Source organism: Dreissena polymorpha, chromosome 1 (genome assembly GCF_020536995.1).
Source record: "Dreissena polymorpha isolate Duluth1 chromosome 1, UMN_Dpol_1.0, whole genome shotgun sequence".
Taxonomy (NCBI): Eukaryota; Metazoa; Mollusca; class Bivalvia; order Myida; family Dreissenidae; genus Dreissena; species Dreissena polymorpha.
In genome coordinates, this window is record NC_068355.1 from 167,629,298 (window position 1) to 167,653,731 (window position 24,434).

At 33.9% G+C, this 24,434-nt stretch overlaps 2 protein-coding genes across 2 annotated transcripts; both read left to right on the forward strand.

The window, feature by feature from the left end:
* The first annotated feature begins 6,107 nt into the window (after window positions 1-6,107).
* Window positions 6,108-6,992, forward strand: LOC127864308 (uncharacterized). Its single transcript, XM_052403972.1, has one exon. It carries the CDS (start codon window positions 6,108-6,110, stop codon window positions 6,990-6,992), a length of 885 nt encoding a protein of 294 aa, XP_052259932.1.
* Window positions 6,993-7,277: 285 nt separating this feature from the next.
* Window positions 7,278-23,529, forward strand: LOC127867649 (cytochrome P450 2D27-like). Its single transcript, XM_052408969.1, has 7 exons — window positions 7,278-8,166; window positions 14,062-14,274; window positions 20,729-20,867; window positions 21,170-21,271; window positions 21,493-21,656; window positions 22,390-22,517; window positions 23,053-23,529. Exons 1-7 carry the CDS (start codon window positions 7,600-7,602, stop codon window positions 23,273-23,275), a joined length of 1,536 nt encoding a protein of 511 aa, XP_052264929.1. The 5' UTR covers window positions 7,278-7,599; the 3' UTR covers window positions 23,276-23,529.
* The last annotated feature ends 905 nt before the right edge of the window (window positions 23,530-24,434 follow it).

The window sequence follows — 24,434 nt, forward strand, 5'->3', positions numbered from 1 at the left end:
TAACCATTTCATAAGATTCAAACATTTTTTTATTTATTCTCCGTTGGTCCTGTTCTTTCTTTCAATATTGGCAGTACTAATACAACTTTAACATACTATTATGTAAGGTGATGTTAAAAATAAAACGTAGGGAACATTTAAGCAGCCGCCGCGGATTATTGTGCTTCTTAAAACATAATTGGGATCTAAGGAGTAATAATAATTGGAATACAGGACTCAGGGGAAGGTGTTTTACAGCTCTTAAAATGTAAGGACCTCACCCTGATTATCGGACTTAAACGAGTTTGTTTTTGTAAAATTAGTACTGAATTGGCATACTATAAGGGCGAATAAGTGTCATAAGAGGCTAATTATAACCCTATCAATTCGGTTGGATCGACATGAAATACCGGTACGTTGGCAAACATTGAGATTGCAGATTATGATCATTTCAATTTAGAAAAAAAATACATTATTTGGAAAAACAACTGAAAATATCCACGTCTTCTTCCCTTAGGCCAGCATTTTTTTATTATTTGTTTTACGGGAGCGCCCGACCCTATTTTTTGACAAATAAAAATAAAAGTCACTTTCGTTTTGTTGTTTTTTTACATTTCACCCGCCGACCTGGTATTTTATCCAAAACTATAAAAAATAATAATTGCGCAGATTGCCGAAAGTGTTGTTCAAAATGTGTTTATAATACGGGTTGTTTCGTTGTGCCAAGGCGACTTATAAAACGTCAGCGATTTTCATTGGCTATTGCAGCCAATACCACACGCTATTAGCCAATCTGTTAGTATTTAACAAATAATTTTCATATTGCATTTCCGAAATGGCGGACATTTACAACAACGAGACCAATGTAGCATATTTTAAAATCAAATTAATTAAAAACGAAGCAGAAACAATTTCAATTAGAAAAGTTAAGTGTTCAGAACACCATTTTTGACATCATTCCCATATTATGTGATACGAAATTAAAAATAATTAGAGTTTTCGCAGATGATGCAGTGGTGTCACCATCAATAACTTTCGATGTGTTAAAAAGTTTTGGGTAGGTTTAATAAATATTATGTAAATCCTGTAATAGTTTTATAGATAAAAATCAACATCCCGAAAATGTCCAAGAAGTACTACTTTACATTTCTTTATAATGAACATGAGGACTGAACCACGGGTACTTGCATCAATAATCCCATTCCCCACCCACCCATATATATTCTATATTTAGAACAAAAGTATGCAACACAGCTTCTGAAGGAAATAACATTGGGTCCGGATGTTCGTATGTCCGTCAAAGTCACAAGAAAGTTTTCATTATTTTTCTTGACACGGTAGCAAATTAACATGCTTATTATTCTTCATTAACTTAAAACAAAACATTTTTCCATATATTAAACTGTATAACTATTTTTATATCAACATTTTTACCATTTTTCCTTTACATTTTGACCATTGTTGGTTATATTGTGACCAAACAAAAACTGGGTACCTGTTAATTGGGGTCGATTGGTCATTGTCGGCTCAGGTACTACTTACATGTTCCCCGGGTACTCTTAAGTATACTTACATGTACCCCGGGTACGGTAAATATACTTAATCGTACCCGGTCGACATTAGACTGTATCCGAGTTGTTTTCCCGCCCAAAGTCCGATGTCGTGAAACGCGCTACCGATTATCTTAAACAAACTTTTATTTAAAAAGCAACAACATCATCATGCTTTTTAAGTATGAGTTTCGATAATATAGAGGCCATTTTACAGAAAATTGACATAAATGTGAATATAATTTATTATAGAAATATAGCCGACAATAACCGATTTAGCGTTTAAATTCCCGGTACGTTTAAGAATATTTACCGTACCCGGGGTACTGTTGTATGGTATCATATATTGAGTTCCTTGTAAGTCATTGTGTTTTTAATTTTTAACTGTTGTGTTTATTTAGGACACAGTGAAAATTAATATGTATGTTGTTTAAGCCATCATAATATTGATAGTTTTCTTGATCATGGATATTAATAGATATGAACATTATATATTGTGTGTTCACTTTACATATATGAACAAGATCAATTCAAGCGCAGTCTGATCAGGATCCAAAGTGTTCGCTTAACATCTTTAGAAGTACTGACTGAATGTTGAGCAGTTTGGATCCTTATCAGACTGCCCTTTTGGACCCTAAATGGTCGCAATTGCCCTAAGGTCCATTTTCCTGTTGCGTGGCTCATTTTTTTTCTCATGATTGATACAAATTATCATGATGTAAAGTAAGTCTGTTGTATATTAAAGTGTATTTTTTAGTGTGCATGTTCCACCCATGGATGAAAGTTACAAAGTTGGCTGTTAAAGCTATTAAACAATGTAAAAAGTTTTCAAGTCTTTTTATTTAAGTCCAATGCATGCTATATTTGTTATAAATATACATATGATATACACTTAATAAAAGTTTAACGATCACTACAATACGCTACACACCTGGCTTGTTTTATCGTCTCTATTAAAGAAATATAGTATAATACATGCGACAGGTGCTTTTACCTATAAATATATATAAAATATGTTTACTTTGATTATAAAAAGCTTCTACAACAATGTTATGAGATATATAAAACACTTAAAGGTTAATGCAAGTATGCATAAGGTTAAATTGGCTGAGTTAAATTTTCAAAAATAAAAAAAATAATCGGTTTAGACGGTTTTAGTTTTATTTATTTGGTCGACTGCTCACTTTTCATGCTTTTATTTTTATTTATCCCCCCCCCCCGACTCAATGTTTTTGAAAAAATTCCCGTAAAACAATTAATAAAAAATGCTGGCCTTACGGCGTGTCTTTGCCTCCCCAAAATTGCACGTAAGAAGCCATGCTGAGCGAAATAAGTGATTTATTCTTATGTAAGGGTAAAAAGTACACGCAAAATCCACGAATGAGTTACCTCCCTAAGACAGCAGCACAGAGCAAAGATCTATAGATACAAATGTTTTTTAACAGATCTTTGAACAGCGCCACTCGCTTTTCGTTTTTTTGTAAAACGTTATATCAAACCAAGACCGGTAAACGGGACCAAATTTTAATCATTGATTTTCGTTATATGAAGATTTAAACGAAATTTTAAGAGGGAAATACATTTCGTATTTTGTTATATAATTAGTACAACAAAAAACGATATAAAGACGTAAATTTTGTTTTCGTACTTTGTTTTTGTTTCGGTTATTAGATAATCGGAATACGAACTAATATCCGTTATTTTTCATGTTTCGTTGTGTCGAATTCAAAACGAAAAAGGAAAAGACGGTATATACACTGACTCTGCATGAAGTTTAATATCTTTGTAATTGTTAGAAAAAAATAACGTAATTCTTGTATCAAAAGAGCAGAATATTTATTTGATCTGATAATAGAGAAATCAGTGTATACTTATTCGTGTTTTTGTATGCGCAATATCACAGAAACTGATTATGCCGGTCTCTAAATACTGAATACAGACATTACAATCTGCAAATTCACATTATTTGCAATAATAGAACAAGATCAAACGTACTCAGATTCACAAATCATAGGGAAATAACAAATTCGATAATTGATCACTGGTTCTTTTAATTACTAGCATATGTAATTACATCTCATTTAAGAGCATCTCTGTGGTTTCGTATAATTTATTACTCAATTTCCTGGTTTCGCAGTAATTTTACTGTCTAAATAGCAGTCGTCACTTTGTGATTACTCGATATTTCATAATATCTCTTTCGATAAAACATGTCGCATTTTTTTTATACCGTTTCATTTCTCTTCGACTAAGGAAAACAACATTTCTAATCAAAATAGTGGCCAATAACAAATTGGTTAAATATCGTTTCATTTATGGCAATAACGTTTTGCACAGACTTTTGCTAGAAAATAGTTCTTTCAGGTTTTTCACAGCAATGTATTTAATACATGTATTTATATTTATAACATCGATCATAAATATCAAATTGGCAATAAAGAACAGACGAAAGCGGCGAGAATAGACCTTTTCGTGAATTTTCATGGAAAACACAATCGCACATCGAAGTGTCTCACATGTGTAAGTAAGAATTTGATTTTAAAAGGTAACTACGAAATCGAACAATAGTAGCTTCATTTATAGGTAGTCAGGCTTATATATTTAACCCATTTATGCCTAGCGTCTAGAAAAACCTTGGCAAACAGCGTAGACCCAGATGAGACGCCGTATGATGCGGCGTCTCATCAGGGTCTGCGCTGTTTGCTTAAAGGAATTTCTGTAAGAAATATTCTAAATATAGAAATAAATATACTAGAAATCCCTAATTTTGGCAATAAATTGGTCCAATTTAGAAGGATGGAAGAGTCCACTAGGCTTAAATGGCTTAACCACACCGAGGTTCTGGCTTTAAATTAGAGATACCTGATAAGAAAGTCAGTCGCATGTAAATTGAAAATAAATCATCCATACGACCACAAATCTGCACGACAAAACGTCAAAACATAGGATTTCACTTCGTATGTATTTCACGAACTTGCTTTAACAAATCGGAGGATCAGATCGATGTTTTACAAAGACAAGAATTAAAAATGTGCCAGAATAAAGTCAGTCGCATGTAAATGGAATAGAAATCATTTGTTCGACCACAAATATGCGCGAATAAACGTCGAAGCATATTATTTCACTTCATATGTAGTTCACGAACTTGCTTTAACAAATCGGAGGATCAGATCGATGTTTTACAAAGACAAGAACTCAAAATGTGCCAGTATACACTTTTTGTCCGAATCTTCTAATATCTTGCTGTAACAAATTATATAATCAGTCGTATAAAAAAAAAAGAAATAAGAAGTACTTCGATTCATTTATTTTGATCATAACTCTCAAGTGTTTCGCTTCAATACAGCCAATTGTGACCTTTTTGAAGTGTCATATGCTGGGTTGTTTGATTTTTTGTCAGTTTAACTTTTTGTCCATTTAATTGAAAACTACAGAATCATCTGTCACAGTCCAATGATGTTCGTTGGTCCATTTCCCAAATTTGATCACAATGCCCTTAAATATAAACACACAACGTGAAAATTTGGCCGCTACACACAGCCCAAAAAATTCATTTGTAATTCAAATACCTTCACAGGAGCGCTTAATGAAGATCGACTAAACGTAAACACATCAGTTATTCAACTGATGTTAGCAAGGTTATCGGATTTTCAAGTGCTATACTGTTTACGTAAATGTCATTGACGGATCGTGAAGAGATAAACAAAAATGAGCAAACATCATAGTATCTTTTAATATGTGTTTGCACAGAACTTGGGTGGGGGACCAATAGTAAACAACGGTCTACTACTCGTTCAAGACGTTGTCATGAACTTATTAGGAGTCACGTTTTTTTCCAAAATGCACACAAATAACTAAAACGTATGTCCAAAACAATAACACCTTATGACGTACACTCGTTTGCATATCCAAATATAGTTGCGCATGCACGTATGTTTGACCTAGTGAACAAATACGTAGGCCGACAACAACCTCCTCGAAAAATATATCGCCTTCCTTTACCTCTCAAATCCTATTAATCGGAGGTTTAATATTTCGCCAGTCTACCACTGCGAAAGTTTAAAAACTCGCCAGTCCAGTACTCCAAAAGTCAAATAACTATCTGGTCCAATATCTAGTAAACCCAGTTTCTGTCATGTCCAGTTTGCCAACCTTCTAGAGTCTCGCCAGTCCAGTATCTAACCAGTCCATTATCTCAACAGTCCAATATCCCACCAGTCCAGTATCTCACCAGTCCAGTATATCTCCAGTCCCGTATCTCAACAGTCCAGAAGCTAACCAGACCAGTATTTCACCAGTCTAGTATCTAACCAGTCCAGTATCTAACCAGTCCAGTATTTCACCAGACATGTATCTCATCAGTCCAGCATCTCACCACTCCAGTTTATCTCACCAGTCCAGTATCTCACCAGTCCAGTATCTCACCAGTTCAGTATGTCACCAGTACAGTATGTCACCAGTCCAGTATCTCACCAATCCAGTATCTCACAAGTCCATTATCTCACCAGTCCAGTATCTCACTAGTCCAGTTTCTCACCAGTCCAGTATCTCACCAGTTCAGTATGTCACCAGTACAGTATGTCACCAGTCCAGTATCTCACCAGTCCAGTATCTCACAAGTCCATTATCTCACCAGTCCAGTATCTCACCAGTCCAGTTTCTCACCAGTCCAGTATCTCACCAGTTCAGTATGTCACCGGTACAGTATGTCACCAGTCCGGTATCTCACCAGTCCAGTATCTCACAAGTCCATTATCTCACCAGTCCAGTATCTCACCAGTCCAGTTTCTCACCAGTCCAGTATCTCACCAGTTCAGCATGTCACCGGTACAGTATGTCACCAGTCCAGTATCTCACCAGTCCAGTATCTCACAAGTCCATTATCTCACCAGTCCAGTATGTCACCAGTCCAGTATCTCACCAGTTCAGTATGTCACCAGTACAGTATGTCACCAGTCCAGTATCTCACCAGTCCAGTATCTCACCGGTCCAGTATCTCACAAGTCCAGTATCTCACCAGTTCAGTATCTCACAAGTCCATTATCTCACCAGTTCAGTATGTCACCAGTCCAGTATCTCACCAGTCCAGTATCTCACAAGTCCATTATCTCACCAGTCCAGTATCTCACCAGTCCAGTTTCTCACCAGTCCAGTATCTCACCAGTTCAGTATGTCACCGGTACAGTATGTCACCAGTCCAGTATCTCACCAGTCCATTATCTCACCAGTCCAGTATGTCACCAGTCCAGTATCTCACCAGTTCAGTATGTCACCAGTACAGTATGTCACCAGTCCAGTATCTCACCAGTCCAGTATCTCACCAGTCCAGTATCTCACAAGTCCAGTATCTCACCAGTCCAGTATCTCACCAGTCCATTATCTCACCAGTCCAGTTTATCACCAGTCCAGTTTCTCAGCTATGTCATGTTCATATCGTTTTATATGGATGACGCAGTTATTTAAAAAAAGTTAATCCGGGATTTCCGAGAAGTTGATTATTGCACGTAAGGGAAGTATAATTGACGAAAATATGACACAAATACTTGAAAAGTGTTGTGGCAGATGAATGAAACGGTAACAATAGCTACGAATATCAAACTAGATAAACGGGATGTTTACTCGAATATAAAAGTTTACAGAACAAGTCCAAATTATTTTGATTGTACTCGCACATATTTATTGAATTGTAAACTATCTGTATTTAAATAAGTGTATCGTACACAGCAGAGAACATAAAAGATAGCCGATCCCATACTAAAGCACATAAATGCACTCATCGTTCAGTTTGTATACGACAGTCCACGACGATGTAGCAGGATACGTGTTCCTCTGAAGCGAATTAACAACTCATAATGCGTTTCGTGCTACATTGATGAATTATTTAATTTAATGTATTCTGTTTTTATTTATATGAGCAATTTCTGTAATTCACGTGTTAATAAAATGGATGATTACTAGTATATATTTACGAGAGAAAACGTGTCTTTCCGAATTAGCACCTATAAATAAACGATGAGGGAAGTTTTGCTACGAGTCAATAGTGTTATTTAAAGGCTGAATTGAAGTACAAATGATGTCAGTGACAGACATTTTAATAATATGCACGTGCGCGTCGAGTTTCGTATTCATTCTTTTCTCGTGCTCGAGTTTGCGCAACCGGAATCGGCGACTGCCGCCAGGACCAAAGGGATATTTATGTTGCGGAAACAGTTTTCAAATTGACTCTGATCATATCCATCATAATTTAAAAGGTCTCCATGACGATTACGGTAAAATCATAAAATTTCAAATATTCGGAACTAAAGTGATATCATTGTCGTCTGCTAAATATATTTCCGAAGCGTTCGAACTGAACCCATCTTGCCAAATTGCCAATGACAGACCGACCAATTCTACGTCGGATATTTTTTACGGACGAAAACACATCGGGCTAGCAGACTGGAATTTCATCACGAGTTTAATGCGGGAATTCCATAAACTTTCCGCCATACTGGTATTCGAAAAAGGCGGAAAACTCGATCAGCTATTTGAAACGGAAATCAAGCTTTTACATTTGACTTTTATTAGTGGACGAAATGTCGATATAAATCCTCACCTACATTTGAGATTATTTCTTCAGCATTTGATGTCCATATTGGTAAGCAAGCTTATTTTCCCTATTTATAATTATTGCTAACCTATTTATTTCGATACATACTGGCTATAATATGCTTTCGTCACTCCCTATGAAGTTATGCGCAATTATTGAATTCATTCTTTCCTAATTGATTTTCTATCTTACTTGAAGGTGTTGAAATGTATTTATGATAGCTTATTGACTCAGTAAACACTTTGATATTCGAATAAGTCAACTAAATGGGATTAATTCATCCGTATACTGACATTGTATTTAAATCAATCACTGGATATATTAGATCTATCATTCCGGGATTTAAACATAAATTTATGTGACATGCATCGTAAAAAAGTCAACACGAATTTTCGTCACATAGATTTATCATGACAGTTTGTAGACACTAAATAAAAACAAACAAAATAAAATCTTATAAAACAACAAAACTACAAAAAATAAACATCAAATACGGATGTAATCTGCTATTGCGAACACACATTGAAGGTTGTATAATCGATTTAAAAACTACAATCCCCTAATAGCTTAGATAATAATTTATAACAAATATACCTTTTACACAAAAAACATATTTACATTATTCATGAATTACTACCATCTATTAACCAATCTAAAATAGATATGCCTTTTAATGTTTAAGTTTGATATATTACATGCGTGAGATACAACGAACGTATTTCCGGATGCCTGCGTTACTGGGCAATCAGAATTTAATCGTGACATTAAAACAGTTTTTTCAACATACATCATTGAACACTAATACGCTCGTTTTGAGGAGTTTGGCTTAATGTAAATATACAAAGCAAATATCTGTCTATCGTGAATAGATAATGGGCTATTGAAAGCAAAGTGCCTGTTCGCTTAAAGGTGTAGTGATATTATGGACATTTTTCACAGTTGAATTGAGCTGAAAAGAATTAACAGGTCAAAAGAGTTAGTTAAGATGTGATGACTGACCAATTATCTGCAACTCTTCTTGCTACCTGTTGTTTATAAAAATATATTTTATATTCGATTTTCTTACGTGACTCACCCAATCCTGTTAGCCGAAATGATCCGTAAAACAAAATTGTCTATTTGTGTCGTATGAACGAATCTGCACTTAAACTAAATTTAGTTTCACATCGTACATGCATGATCAGTTGTCAAACGAAAGTACGGTTGACATTTAAATGCATTATTTTTCTCTTTCCGGGATATTATTTAAGTGTGTTGATGCTGCATTAACAAATATAAGTGTATATGAAGTGAAAACACAAAAAAAAACAACGGTTGCGATAGACACCTATAAACTGTTAGATGCCCATAATATCACTTTAAGCCCAAATGTTAAACCCGTTATTAATTATGGGCATCTAACAGTTTATAGGTGCCTATCGCAACCGTTGTTTATTTTTGGGTGTTTTCACTTAAACGTTAATCTGATGTTTGCATCATTTAATTACCGCAGCGTTCCCTTTCAAACGACTAAATCATAATAAACACGGGCTGAACTTCAAGCCTAATCGTTATAACCAAATTCAAAACTACTGTGGAATAGTATAGTGAAGTTAAAGCGAGATTATACGATTTTGTCAAATAATAATGAATTTATATAAATGTGTAAAAAATTATACATATATTTCAATAAAATTAAAATATAAGTTAAGAAGAACATGTCTCGAAAAATTCGAAATAAGCCATATATTTAATTCTGAAATCGAAAATGTCTGTACAGTCGAATTCGCCAGCCTGTATATCATGCATGTGCGATGCAAATCTAAATTAAGTTTTAAGGTTCATTTGAAATATAAATATAATGACAATATTTAGCAACGCTTCTGGGTTTTCGTTTAGACCCAGATTACATGAAATTAATAAACATATTCATAGACGGCCTGGAAGTACTTACTAGTTATTTTTTTCCTAATGTCAGTAAAAGCATTACAGCATAACAAGAAATGGTATTCAGATTCAATAGTATTTAATGAACATAGTCTACACACTCTATTACTGCGATCTACATTTCTGTATGTACCCGTTTCGATTTCAAGATTATGAGAGCCCAGACGTAGTCTTGTAAGGGATATTCTTGATTTTCATGTGATACATAGTCTTAATAGTCCTCATATTCAAAAGTACTTTTACATTTACAGTAGTAAGATAACTTCGACATATTTGATATGGATTCTAACCATGTTTGTTGGAACTGGTCACGGATCCGCTTTTTCAATGAGGCAAAATTAATGTTGACATTAGGATTTTCAAAAAGATCACAATTCCCCAGACAATCAAAGCAGGATTTGCATGCTTTACACGAGCAAAAGGTATTAAGATTTCGTTGATTTGCGAACACTCTATACACAATGGCGTCTGTATTATTCATTATTTTTATATAAAATTTAAGAGCTCTTTCTTTACACAACACTGCTAATGGATATCTGCCGGTTGCACCTATTACAGCCATATTTGATGTTGCCTTTTTACACCCAGAATTATTTTCAAACAAATTAAATGTTAAGCATCAATTTCCTTAAAGTTATATATTCCCCATAAAATATACAATCAAATAGATATAATTTAGACTTAACATCCATTTTAACATTATTAAATAAACAAAGAAAACTATGATATCCTTTCAAGGCTTGATCAGAGAGAGCTTGGACAGCATATCGCAAATTACCTGTATAATACAATTTTACACCTAAGTAGCAAAAACGATCAACAATTTCAATGATTTGTTCATGTAAAGTCCACTGATAATTATGACGACGCTTTTCAAAGACTGTGGAACAACCTACCTATGAGTTTAAGACAATGTATTTCAATAGACACTTTCAAAAAACAACGTAAGACATGCTTTTTCGGTGACTAGTTTGCATTATTTTAAGGTAATACGTGATGTACCTTTGATCAATTTATGAAGAATCTCCTCTTTTAAAGAAAATATTTAGAAAAAAATACACAAAAAATATATATTTAATCGGGAAAATACATTATTTTTAATGTTTTGTATAGACTTGTTTGATACTTGGCACTGGTGTTTGTTTTTTGACGTGAGAATGAGAATTCGCTTGTTGCGGATCGGTCGCTGTGTCACTCCATATCATTGTATGTGTTTAATTTGTGTTTAGTTTTTTTTCTATTTTACAACGCCATTGAAAATGTTTTATACGTAGAAATAGGCCTTCAATCAAATGCTCAAGGTTCAAGTTTCAAAGATACATGTACATACTTTAGTTTTGTTAACATTAATTTTAAACCACATGATGCGGAGTATTGCGATTTACCATCACGTTGTGCTTGAAGACTTTTCGAATTAGTGGTAAACAGTGCGATGTCGTCAGCAAATAGCAGAAGATACAATGATAACTGTTCAAAAACTTTGTCCGATATATTAACCATATCAATATAATCAGTGATTTAATTAATAAAAAGTAAAACTGAAAGGGGTGAGAGTGGCTCACCTTCTTTTAAACCGATTGATAAGTAAAAAAAATCTGAAAAGTTCATGGTCGAGCTTGTTCGGACACATGCTTTTATGTTTTAATAGATTGACTTAAAAATGTGTATAATCTTACAGCTCAGGCCTGATTGTACCAGTTGTACCCATAGAATATCGTGGTTAACAGGATCGAATGCCTTTTCATAATCTATATAGGGATGGGACCGAATATTCGAAAATCGGCCGAATATTCGAATCCAAAATTCATATTCGAATATTCTATTTTTATGCAAAGACACTTCCAAAAAAGTACATGTTCAAAGTCGCAGTTTTGGTTTCCATTATAAGTCATTGCTTTTATAACTCCGGAATCCGGATAGTGCCATCTATAATCTCGCACTTCTTTCATCAAGGGCGACACTGAGACACGATATTTTATTTTTCAAATATCGCCCATATTATCCGAATCTCGTGTATCTCGGTCTAATTTCAGACCGCGATACTGTACACACGAAGCGATACTCGATATTTTTCTTGATTTATTATCGAATCCCGGGTAAATACAGTTTCATGCAATTGCAGTGCACGTTTTGAAACGAAACTTAAACATGCTTTTTACATAATTTCACGAAATTTATTATCGAATCCCGCCTGTTTAAAGTTTAAATCAATAAAAGTGTGCGTTTTGCAACACTGCGTTTTGCAAGATAGATTCTATATTTGAAATATGAAATGAGTAAAATACACATACAATAATTCTTTGGAACGAAAGCACTTGCATTGAACATCAAGTTAACTGCAGTTTGTATTTTAGAAGCTAATATGTATTTAATGTTCATGCCATTGAGCATTAAATATTGGGGACTTGAAATGATAACTACATTTTTTCAAGTTACCGAATTAATATACGTACCATCACTAAAATTATGTTTCAGTTAAGCTTTTATTTAATTTTTGCATAGTTGATAAATCTACTTATTGTATTATTCATTTAGCTTACAGTACCTTATATAGATTGAATTGCGATTTTTGTGTGAACTTATAGAAGGTTTAAACGAATATCAGCACAAATTGTCTTATATAGGGACGCCGGGACAATCATCCAAATCGCGGTCCCGTCGAGATCTGGCATGTATGTTTTAATTCCGTTATCCATATCTCAAATCAATGATGATCTTATCAGAATTTATTTTCTCAAATTTATACCAATTAAATCGTCGTGGTTCTTAATTCCAGAAAAAATACCGAAACCAAAAGCATACATATGATCGATGGAAAGTAATCCAAATCAATTAGAAGTATTGTAATAAATGAGAATTACGATATGTGTTTTCCTGAAATACCTTACATCTTATGAAACTAAACAGTATTTATTTAAAAAGAAGAGCACAATAATCAATGATCTTAAACAAATAAATATTACTCTATCCAGCTTTTCAAAGCTGCACATAAGATACGATTTATAGTGGCATTTGTGGCAATCAGAAATAGTAATTTGCTCCGGACGGTCAAAGGTTCGTACATTTTAATATAAGGTTTAAAATCGAATATTCGAATATATTCGAATAATGACAAACGAATATTCGAATATTATTTACATTATTCGTTCCCGCTAAATGCAAGATGAAAATACAATCCGTTGTACTATGATTGTCCCTGAAGCCAAATTGTGCGTTATTATTTTTTTTTGTTCTTTCACACCATTTATTAATTCGATATCTAATCAACAGAGAAAACAATTTAGCAGTAATATTGATTTAAGTTATACCCTGATAATTCGAAGGATTTTTAGTATCGCCCTTTTTGCTATGGCCATGTGAATTTGAATTTAAATGCACAGTTATGTGTATAAATTAAATATGTTTAAATAATTATAATATTAACAGTGTTGTTGTTTGTTTTGTTCAGAATCAGGACCGGTATCCGGCCTCATTCCCAATGGAAAAAGTATATAGTTTTCCCTAATGGGACCTATAAATTCCCAAATAAAGTTGTTGTTTGTTTTTTAGATCATCGTTTAGTTAATCTCCCATCCAGCTCTTCAAGTAACACTTTATTAAAATTAATATATTTAAAACACGTTTATTATCATTTTTGAAGCATTTGTTAGCAAAAAAAGAACACTATTTTTCATATTTCGGTCATATTTTCCAAATCGAAACCCAATTCCAAAAATGGTGAAGAAAACAAACCACGATATCTTATGCGCAACCGATAGACCATTTAGACTTTAAAAAGTGTTAGGAAAATAAATTATAGTTTTTATACTTGAATTGGTGAATAAGCATGAACAAAATTGATATTTTTATTATTATTCTATGTAATAAATGTTATTTCGCTTGTTGAATATAATTTTAACAATTTCTTTCAGAATAAATGAAACTTCTTTAACATTGTCACTTTATCAAAATATTTACATGTATAATTCAAATTGTGTATCTTTATTGTGAATAACTTATATTTATTATTCGTTTCAGCTTATTGGAGAAACCGTGGACAAAAGTGTCCCCGACAATAATGTATTGTGGGAATTCATTGACCTTCTGTACGTTCTAATTGATCCCTCGGTAGATGGCGCGTTGCGGACGTTTCCTTTCTTACGACGACTACCAGGTTACTATGGCAATATATATCGACAGACGATCGTCGCTCGCGACAAAGTGGGTAAACGATTCTACGAAGACCGAAAGGTAACCATCAAATAATGAGTTGATGTATTTATGTCGTATTAAATAAAGCAGAGTATGATCATATTCGGAAAAAAATATTTTAAGTATAATTACCATCTTAAATCTCTCTATAAACATTTCACCTGCCATGATTTTAGTGTGTTTATGCTGTCGTTATTTTTGCTCACCCAAAATCCTTTCATTTAAAGAATAAAGAGTTGACACAGCCACGTGTAACTATTGCCCGTTGGCTCGAGCGTGGGTGCTTGATAACATACGTCCTTCCCAAATTTCAACTACATGTACTTTTAGGCGACCGATTTTAATTAGAAACTGCAATCATTGTATTTGGACTCATTCTTCTTTATATCTGTATTTTACAATGTAAATATTTACGATCAAATAAACCTTTACGGGATTAATTCGTTACGATGTTTGGGCCACACTCTTGTATTTAAACTTTTTTTTATATCACCTTCAAAACCCCGTAAAGGAAAAATACCATCTTTATTTAAACTTGATTTTAAAAATACATAACCTTAAGCATTATCGCTGAATGAAATATTTACATTGTCTCATAACAAATAATTTGGAATCGTTTTATTGCTATTTAATGGTTAACTTTTTGTGAATTTGTTTCCCGTACAATTATATGTAAATCAAATTCATCATGTTTACATAAAGATGTCTCGTTAGGTTGGTCAGCTAACAAATGTCGTACAAGACACCTACATTTTAATCAAATAATGGTCATGAACATTCCGACGCAAATTATAGCCGACATTCGGTGCTTTAAGCATTTTGTTTGCTCATTCCCACTTTCTTATTCAAAACGAGTAGCCCAAAACTTCATTAGTTAGATATTTTCGATAAAAGTCAATATTTGCCAAGTTTTATAACATATTTACTCTGGACTTATCCTACTGTTTGTAATTTCATTTGCCTTGATGGGTTGATCCTCAGTTTTGCAATCACACTCCTTAAATGTGTTTATGATATGGCGTGAAGTTAACTGTTTTGTGGTTGTTTTTTTTTAATAGGACACGATGCTTAGTTTGTCGATGTTAACATGTAAAGATCTTCAATTGTTTGACGTGTTTGCAGTATACCTTCTAGTGTTAGCGCTATTTAGTTTGCAAACGTCAATTGTTTGACGTGTTTGCAGTATACCTTCTAGTGTTAGCGCTATTTAGTTTGCAAACGTCAATTGTTTGACGTGTTTGCAGTATACCTTTTAGTGTTAGCGCTATTTAGTTTGCAAACGTCAATTGTTTGACGTGTTTGCAGTACACCTTCTAGTGATAGCGCTATTTAGTTTGCAAACGTGTGTACGAATTCATTTTTTAATAGTGAAGCACATACTTTGCTTTGTTTTCTTTTATTTGACTGGAAGTGTTTGTCGAATGTTTCAATAACGTGTCTCAGAATATTGAAACGTTTCCCCAATAATAAAATCATGAATGACAGAAAAACAAGATTTTTTATAACGTTATTGTCTGGTGATACAAACTGCTGACGTAACACTCGGAATATATTTTTTTTCGTCCAATAGAGTATCGAAATCTAAAGGTGCAGTGGTATGTAAACATGATTACTTTCGTAGACCTTGGCTAAGCGATCTTTCATCTTGTTGAATGCATACGAATTTCTCTGTTAATAAACAATGTAATGACTCAGAAAAATGCTAGAATTTGTTTAGTACATACAAGTTGTCTCAGAACGATTACAATTAAACACGATTTCCTGAATGTTGGATTTTCCCACAATAATCCTTTATCCAGTCGAGTTTAAACAATAATTTGCGTGTTATAATTTATCGCAATTCGAGGTAGGAATATTTGCATGGGTGTTAGTGGTTCACTTAATAAAAGTATGAATATAAGAAAGAAGAACGTTTAGTTAGTTCGACTTCGTTGCTATTGATTTGGATATGTATAGCGATTTTGCAGATATTGTGTATACAATGATTATGATGCTAAACATGACATTCTTAAATGTCTCATTTTGAAGCCGAAGCGCTTTCAGATTATGATCGCACGCATTGCATTTGTGATCACTATGTTATGATGGTTGTATCGTTCTGACGTTTTGGCGTGTTTGAAGGTCGCAAGAACGACAAAACCAGAGACAACCGTCATAAGTGTCGCCAAGTGACATTACAGTTATTTTTACATGGCTAAATTAAACGTTTGCAAACACTCTTGCAGTCACATGTTTCTGTTTATACTTAATGAATCTTGCCCACGACCATTGTTGTTAAAATGCCTTTGGCTGAGGTCGAACATGTATACAGTAAATAAAAAAACTTGGCCGCCAAGGGCAATACAGTTTTTCGAATATGGCTACGTTAGAACAGTGTAAACACTCAAGATGTTAAATTTTGTAACATTGCCTTAAACATATGTTATTTTGGTAGTTTGTATGAGTTCCGATCTTCTGAAAAATACAGCCGAGATAGGGCAGAGCAATGAATTTGCCCAAGTGAAACCTTTATCACTCTGGACGTCACGTTGTTTACACAATCATAGTGACTATTGCTCAAAATATATGTTCAAATTATACTTAGACATAGTTTGATAGTGGTACTGGCATGTTGAAAAATATGGATGCAAATGGATGTGGCTGTAAAGCTTGTACTTTAAGTCAATGCGCAACCTTTGCCCAAATGTTGATGAAGTTTCTCTGCGAAGATAATTACAGATATTAAAGTGATAGCTATGAAAGGATGATGATGACGACGAAAACGGACACATGGAAGATATATATATATATATTCATACATACATTCTTCTGTCTTAGGAATAGTGTCATCTATCAAATGTTTGTCTTTATAATGAAATGGAAATTGACAATTACTATATAATAATGTGCTTTTATTCACAGTTTATTCTTACAACTAGTTGCAACGCATGACATAATACAAATATGACAGCATGTTGTATTCTCTCTTTTAATATCAAATTCAGATAATATCTCAAAAAGTAAAAATTCAAATAGTAAATGCTCATCATCGCAAGCTTTTTAGATCATCTTTTGCCGAGGCCAAGAACAATTTTCATTTAATATTGTAGATATTATATCTGGGCATAGTTATACACTTTATAATTTTATGTCAGGAACAAGGTCATTTAATCAACTAGAAAAAAAAACGGAGAAAACTTTGCATGTATTTTTTTTCAAATCAGCACAAAACTGGCTAAAGATTTTATTTTGTTATAGTAATATCTCTATCGAGTTTGGTATCAGGCCGTTTAACACTTAACTGCCAAGGATGAGGTAGTTTTCTTGTTGGACTTTATTGACAAATTGTGGCAAAGCAAATTATGACTTTTTTAGTCAATTGTCATAAAACTTGCTCATTATCGTGTGTTCTCAAATAAGAAATATATCGAAAGAGATTTAAAAAGTCCGATAAAATACCTGCATGGTAATGATGCAGTTTTCGTGGAATGACATGATAAAAAAATATGGGTACTTGACATTTATAAAAATGATTTTATTTTCAAAAGTTCCACCAATCAAAAGATTTTGCCCTTGCATTATGTTCAAACTTTATCAGAACATGTGTGTCACTGCCCAAATCAATTATGTGCCATAAGGGGTACAACGCTTCATTAAAAGTAAAATTGATAACACAATATTCACAAAGGCAGATCAAATCAATCAAAGTTTCTATGGGTCTCAGAAGAGCGCACAATTGTTTTTAGCCCTCTTGTTGTTGTTTTGTCGCGTCAATTGGTCGTTCTCTCGTCTTGTCTTGTTTCCGGGTTTGAATGTCGCCAACACGGGAAAACGCATCAAAGACAAATGTACACACAAGAAGAACACAAAGACGACAAATGTCGCATGGGCTGTGTCTTTAGTCGTTTTGGAGGGTATATTTGTATTTTATTTTCGTCTCCACGTATCGGCAACGTTCTTCATATCCGCAAACAGAACAGAATGGGAGTGAGAATCCCACGTGATATTAGCTTATTAATTCATTTCCAGATACACGTAATAATGCCGATTGATATATATTCTATCAATTTATATCCGAAGCCTAACACCCAAAATCTATACTTATTTTATATTGCCGCTGAAAACTTAGTGCTGGAACTTTCAATACAGTTCTTATATCGACGAATCCTTTTCCTTGTTTTAATTTACTGATGGTATATGTACTTCAAAGAGCTTTCTGCTGAGAGAGATTAACACGGTGAGTATATACGTCAATGATTTTTTTTAAACATTTGATTAATTTGTTTCTTGACAGAAAAGACTTCCATAGATTACACATTCATGTAAAACAGTATCTAACGTCCGTTGTTTTGGACGTTGTTTTGGCAAGGTACATATAACAAAATATTTCTTAAAAACTCTTGCAAGAGCCCAACCCATTTGCTGTTTCCCGTTTCGTGTTTTATTACATTTGAAAAGGCCACAATAGTCTGATCGCTTTTACACCCGTTAACTAACGTTACGCGTCTACAGTGTTGTTGTATTTAGCTCACCTTTAGGTTCAGCTATTTTATCTCTGTTTCTTCTGTCGTCGGTCGGTTGTCGTCTATGTTTCGCTCGGTATCACTATTGACAGTTTGATACAATATGGATTAAATAAGGTCATAATATTCATATTGACATCATCTAAGTTGGGTGCGCATCTGGGTCACATGCCTTCAGATCTAGGTCAACGAGTCAAAAGTGAGAAAAAAGTTTTACCACTTTAAAAACAGGTCAAATCTAAGATAAACCTTTTTGAAATCTAAAATCCACACCAATGACTCATATTGATTTAAGTGATATTGTGGGCATCTAACAGTTTATAGGTGTCTATCGCAACCGTTGTTTATTTTTGGTGTTTTCACTTCATATACACTTATATTTGTTAATGCAGCATCTACATATTAACACAATATACCGGAAAGAGAATAATAATTTGAATATCAACCGTACTTTCGTTTGACAACTGATCACGCATGTACAATGTGAACCTAAATTTAATTTTAGTGCAGATTCGTTTATACGACACAAAGACACCATTTTGTTTTACGGATCATTTCGGCTTATAGGAATGGGTGGGTCCCGTAAAATATATAATATAAAATAAATTTTTATAAACAACTAGTAGCAAGATGTGTTGCAGATAATTGGTCAGTAACCACATTTTAACTTACTCTTTTGACCTGTTAATTCTTTTCAGCTCAATTCAACAGTGAAAAATGACCATAATAACACTTTAACCATGGTAAGAATGTCTATCATGACAATATAAAGACAGTATAATAGCCGAGTTCGAATCTTTTGTACGCAAACTTATAAACCAGGTCAAATCTTAGAAAAACAAACTTTGTTACCGCTGTAGAGGCAACATTTACGATTGAGTTTCCATGAACATCCGTCAGAATGTTTTTTGACATTGTCCGGGCAAATTGAAAATAAATGTACTTAAGTAATTCCAACAACTTGGGTACCAGGTAAGGTCTAACATAAAAGCTTACCACTCTAGATGCAACATTTATGACTCAATCACATGCACAGAATGATAATCGTTACAATATCTAAGACAAGTGTGAATCCATCTAGCGGGTTCATAAGGTTCTATCATACACTAATTGTGTTACCTCTAGAGAAGGCAACTTGAAATGCAGAATGTTTATCTTGAAACAAAGACAGATGTTTAATTTTGGTCATTCGCTTCCAAACACTAGGTCACCAGGACAAATCTTAGTAAAGCGTTGTAACCCCTGATGGATCCATATTTTTGACTAAATTTTGATCATACTTTGAAGCATAAACAATGTTTCTCTTATCAATCAATATATATATATATAAATTATATAAGGATATTGAGGTCAAAACAAATCAATGTTGGCATTATAACTTTTTCAAAATGTATGCTGTCATTGGTATGCCTATGAATGGTGTTATTGATTAAATGGTTATCTAAAATCGAACCCTCAAGCATGAAATACTTTCAACAACGTTAAGCAGTTTCAGATATTTTTGACGCTTTTAATGGTACTTCTAAGATCTGCATTAAGGTGTATGTATTGATTTACTTTGGTGTAAAATGCCTTAAATATAGATCATAAGGGGGTCTTGGCTATTGTTTTAGTTGCTTTTCTCAACATATTACTCAAAATTGGTCGAAACATTTGTCGATCCTTTGTTCAACGTTTACGACTATTCAAAACTAAGTTCAATATACACGCGGATATTTACAAAAAGTGTGTGATAAGACTTAGGTCCAGTAAATTGAAACACAATGGTGAGAAAGGTGGATGGATCTGTTTTGTTTTCTTATTTTAAATTGTATAGTTTCATCGGAAAGGTGTAAATGTTTGCTTTCGTGAGAAATCCCAGAAGGGCAAGCAATTAAACCATCACGCCAAAAAACGAGAAAAGTAACACGTCTTAGAAAAACTAATTGAATGTTTCGCAGAACCAAACTGCATAATTCTATATTTATGTGTTTGTCTTTGTGCGTCTTCAGGCGAGCTACAGACCAGGGAACATCCGGGGCCTTGTGGACGTCTGCATTCTGAATCAGCTGGAAGAGCTCAACAAGACCGGTAACTCCTGGCTAACTGACGAACACATCAAGGGCCTCATCTTTGACACACTTGCTGCTGGTATGTGACGAGAAACGCAAACTTGAATCGGGTAACCTTATCATATATTATAAATAAGTACCACTCAAACACGTGCAAACGTATTATTCGTATGAACTAATGTTAATTTTCTTTGATGAACTATTGTTCAACAGTTACTTGGTTATTAATGTAATGTATGTGTCAGACACTCTGCTTACTTGCTTGCAGACATGACAGAGATTTTGATTACGATTCACATATGACGTCATCATTGTCGGTCCTGTGATATGATTCGTCAATTTTATTACGCCATTCACGCTTCGTGATTTATTCGGTTACAGGTATGACAGAGATTTTGAAGACGCTCCGCCTCTTCCTGCTGCTCATGTGTCACCACCCCGAAGTTCAGACCAGACTACATGTAGAGGTCGAAACAATCATAGGTACTATGAAGAAACATAGGTGTCATTCACCGAACATTTTCATCGTCAAAGTACAAGACAAATTGGGGATATCCAATTGCTAACGTAACCGCATGCTATAAAAGAGTCCATTTGAATCATAAGATGGCTAAATTGCAGCAAGTATGAAACTCGTCGTGTCATTTAAAAAGTGAAACAACCGTGGTTCCTCTTTCAAGACTTACGTTCTATTCTTTTTTAAGGTTCGGAGCGTTTTCCGTGCCCCGAAGACCTGAAGTGGATGCCGTACACGCAGGCGGTGATGTTGGAGATATGGCGCTACGGTTCACAGACGCCGCTCGCCATACCGCATCTTTGTCGGAAGGACGTCGAACTAGACGGCTACCTCATAGAGGCCGGCTCAGTGGTACGTACCGTTTCTTGATGGACTGGCACCGTTTTCTCAAAGTTTCTTTTTTGAACCGAAGAAATGTTTTCACACATAAAAAAAACCGAATATAAATATCATATTTTCACGTCGAACAAAACATTGCACAAAATTAATGTTTCATTAATGCCATACATAAACAGTAAATTTGTCCAAAGCGCTTCTTAAATGACGAAATAATCCCGATTGATATACCTGAAAATGCAATATTATATTTAGTACTCACCTTTGTGGCTAAACGTCAGATAAAGAAAAGCTTTTTGACCAATTAAAGCATATTCAAGAGTCGTTTGATTTCAAAATTTATACTGGTGTAATAGTGTGCAGAAATCTAATAATACCCACTGCAAAACGCAGCGTTCAAAACACTTAAAAAGAATACCAATCATTTTCTATGTTTACATAATATGACATACGCACTTTTGGTTTCTGCATTATTCCACGTTGTTTTGAATATGATTTAGTAAATGAAGCAATTTTATGCAAATCGTCTAAATTTACAGTCACACAGATACCTTAAATCTTTGTAAAAAAATAGTTGATTCCATTATTTTATCAAAATGTATATTGTTTTACTTTTTTTAACAAAACGCTTAGTAACTGTTATATAAATGTTGAAACATTTACTGTCAAGCTTCCATTTTTTTTAAATCTTAATCAAATTTTATACATAATATATATTTACCAAAGTGAATAAAATCTCTTTTCCCAGATCTTTCCGAATCTGTACGCTGTTCACCACGACGAGGTTACTTGGGGAGACCCTTGGGAATATCGTCCAGAACGATTCCTAAACGAGTCTGGGGAACTTCTTCCTTCCGACCACACACTGATGCAAAAGTAAGGCTGCTCCGGTGGCTTTAACATACACGAACTTAAACGTCTCACTGAAGATTGATCTTCTATTCCTTCTCTTAGTTAAAATCATGATTTTATCTCTTTGAATAGAAGAACGAAAACTCCCCAATACAAAATAATAATGAACAATACGTGTTATGGAACCTTATGTAGAAAATAAAAACAACAGTGTGTATTGCATAAACAAAAAGATCAATTTTATGTGAACTTCGATACAGTAATTTACAGTTAGGTAATTTCATCTTAATGAATCAGCTGAAGTCAGATACGAAAACTATATGAATCGGTCTGAAGGTTAACCGCTCACTCATGCTCAACACAATGTTTAAATGCAATGTAAAAAGACTATTGGTCAATTTTCGGTGGAGAAGGTTTGGCGAAAGTGGGCCATCCTTGTTTGTAAACATAATTCCAATTTATAATAAATTGTGTTAATAAACTGTAAGTTGCATAAAAATCACGGACGTTAAATATTTAATGAGTCAGTTAACGTTAATATATACTACATATTTTTCAGCATCATCCCGTTTAGCGTCGGTAAAAGGGCGTGTCCTGGGCAGGATTTCGCGCGCTCCAGAATATTCGTTACAATGGCATCACTGATGCAGCGGGTGCGAGTGATTCCCCCTGAAAACAGCAACTTGCCTCCGGCTGATCCCCGGCTCTACAGCAAAGCGTATCCGATGACGGAACCACAGTTTGAATGTCGCTTCTTGCCCAGAGAGGATAGCATTATTTAGAACGACTAAATAAATGTTCCTGATAGGGCACGGTCAATAATATTTAAGTTCAAAAAACTGCGTATGATCAACTCTGATCAAGAGGTTAACTTAGATTTGTATTATTTATTATACAAGGTAAGATCGCATATTTTAATTATCCATCGGAAGTCCATAACATTATTGAACGCTTGGCGAGACGAAGATTTTAAGCGTTTATATGCAGTGAAGTCTTAAACATGTATTTAATATAAAATCTTTACAAAGACATTAAACTTGTTTTCCTTGTTACTTCGTCATCAATAAGTGTTTCTTTTGACAGAAATAGTACACGAATAGCTAACTGAACACATGAATGCCTTCGTGGCAAAACAGAGGTACGCCGCTGTATATACGCCGCTGTATATATATATATATATATATATATATATATATATATATATATATATATATATATATATATATATATATATATATATATATATATATATATATATATATATATATCTGTATAAGGAAATCCAATTACTGTAATAACAATAAATGTTTTATGTCTTACGTTATACGTTGTTCTTGACTATATAATGTCCACAATACTAAGCAGGGTACTCCACTTCTGCCGCCTTTTTATTGTGTACACAACATAGTTATTCTTAACTCCGACTCAACTCAGAATCAATCCTGATCGAATGCGTGCGTGAATGCGCTTAATGCTCATCAAATGAAACGTTACATATACATATCTTACCTACACACCGAGATAGTGTTTGATTTTGACTTAAGATCAAATCATCGCCAGTCGGAATGCTGGAATTTGTTAAAATGATGGCTAAGTTAACATGTTTCAAAAGTACAATTTCATTGATTTGTCTATACAGAAGAGTTGACAAGTATGCCAAATTATGAAGAATGCTATAGAACGGATAAACACAATTTAATATAATTGTATGATGAGTTGTATTTGCATAAAATATGTTGTTGAGAGGGATTATGATTTAAGAATCTTTTCTTTTTTATTTTGATATTAAAAAGCAATTTCGAGCAATCTAAATAGATCTTTCAATATTCAGTTGTATACCCCTTTGATTAAATGTTATTGTTTTTCGCTAATCAAATCTGATCTGAATTTCTTTCCGATGATGTTCGAGGAAAACTGTGATCTTTTTTTGACGAGCATGTC

Excerpts from the sequence above, each read along its gene's own strand:
- LOC127864308 (XM_052403972.1), top strand. The coding sequence starts at position 6,108 with ATGTCACCAGTCCAGTATCTCACCAGTCCAGTATCTCACAAGTCCATT.
- LOC127867649 (XM_052408969.1), top strand. The coding sequence starts at position 7,600 with ATGATGTCAGTGACAGACATTTTAATAATATGCACGTGCGCGTCGAGT. Across the intron at positions 14,275-20,728 it reads GATTCTACGAAGACCGAAAG|GCGAGCTACAGACCAGGGAA; the intron begins GTAACCATCAAA and ends GTGCGTCTTCAG. Across the intron at positions 21,657-22,389 it reads TCATAGAGGCCGGCTCAGTG|ATCTTTCCGAATCTGTACGC; the intron begins GTACGTACCGTT and ends CTCTTTTCCCAG.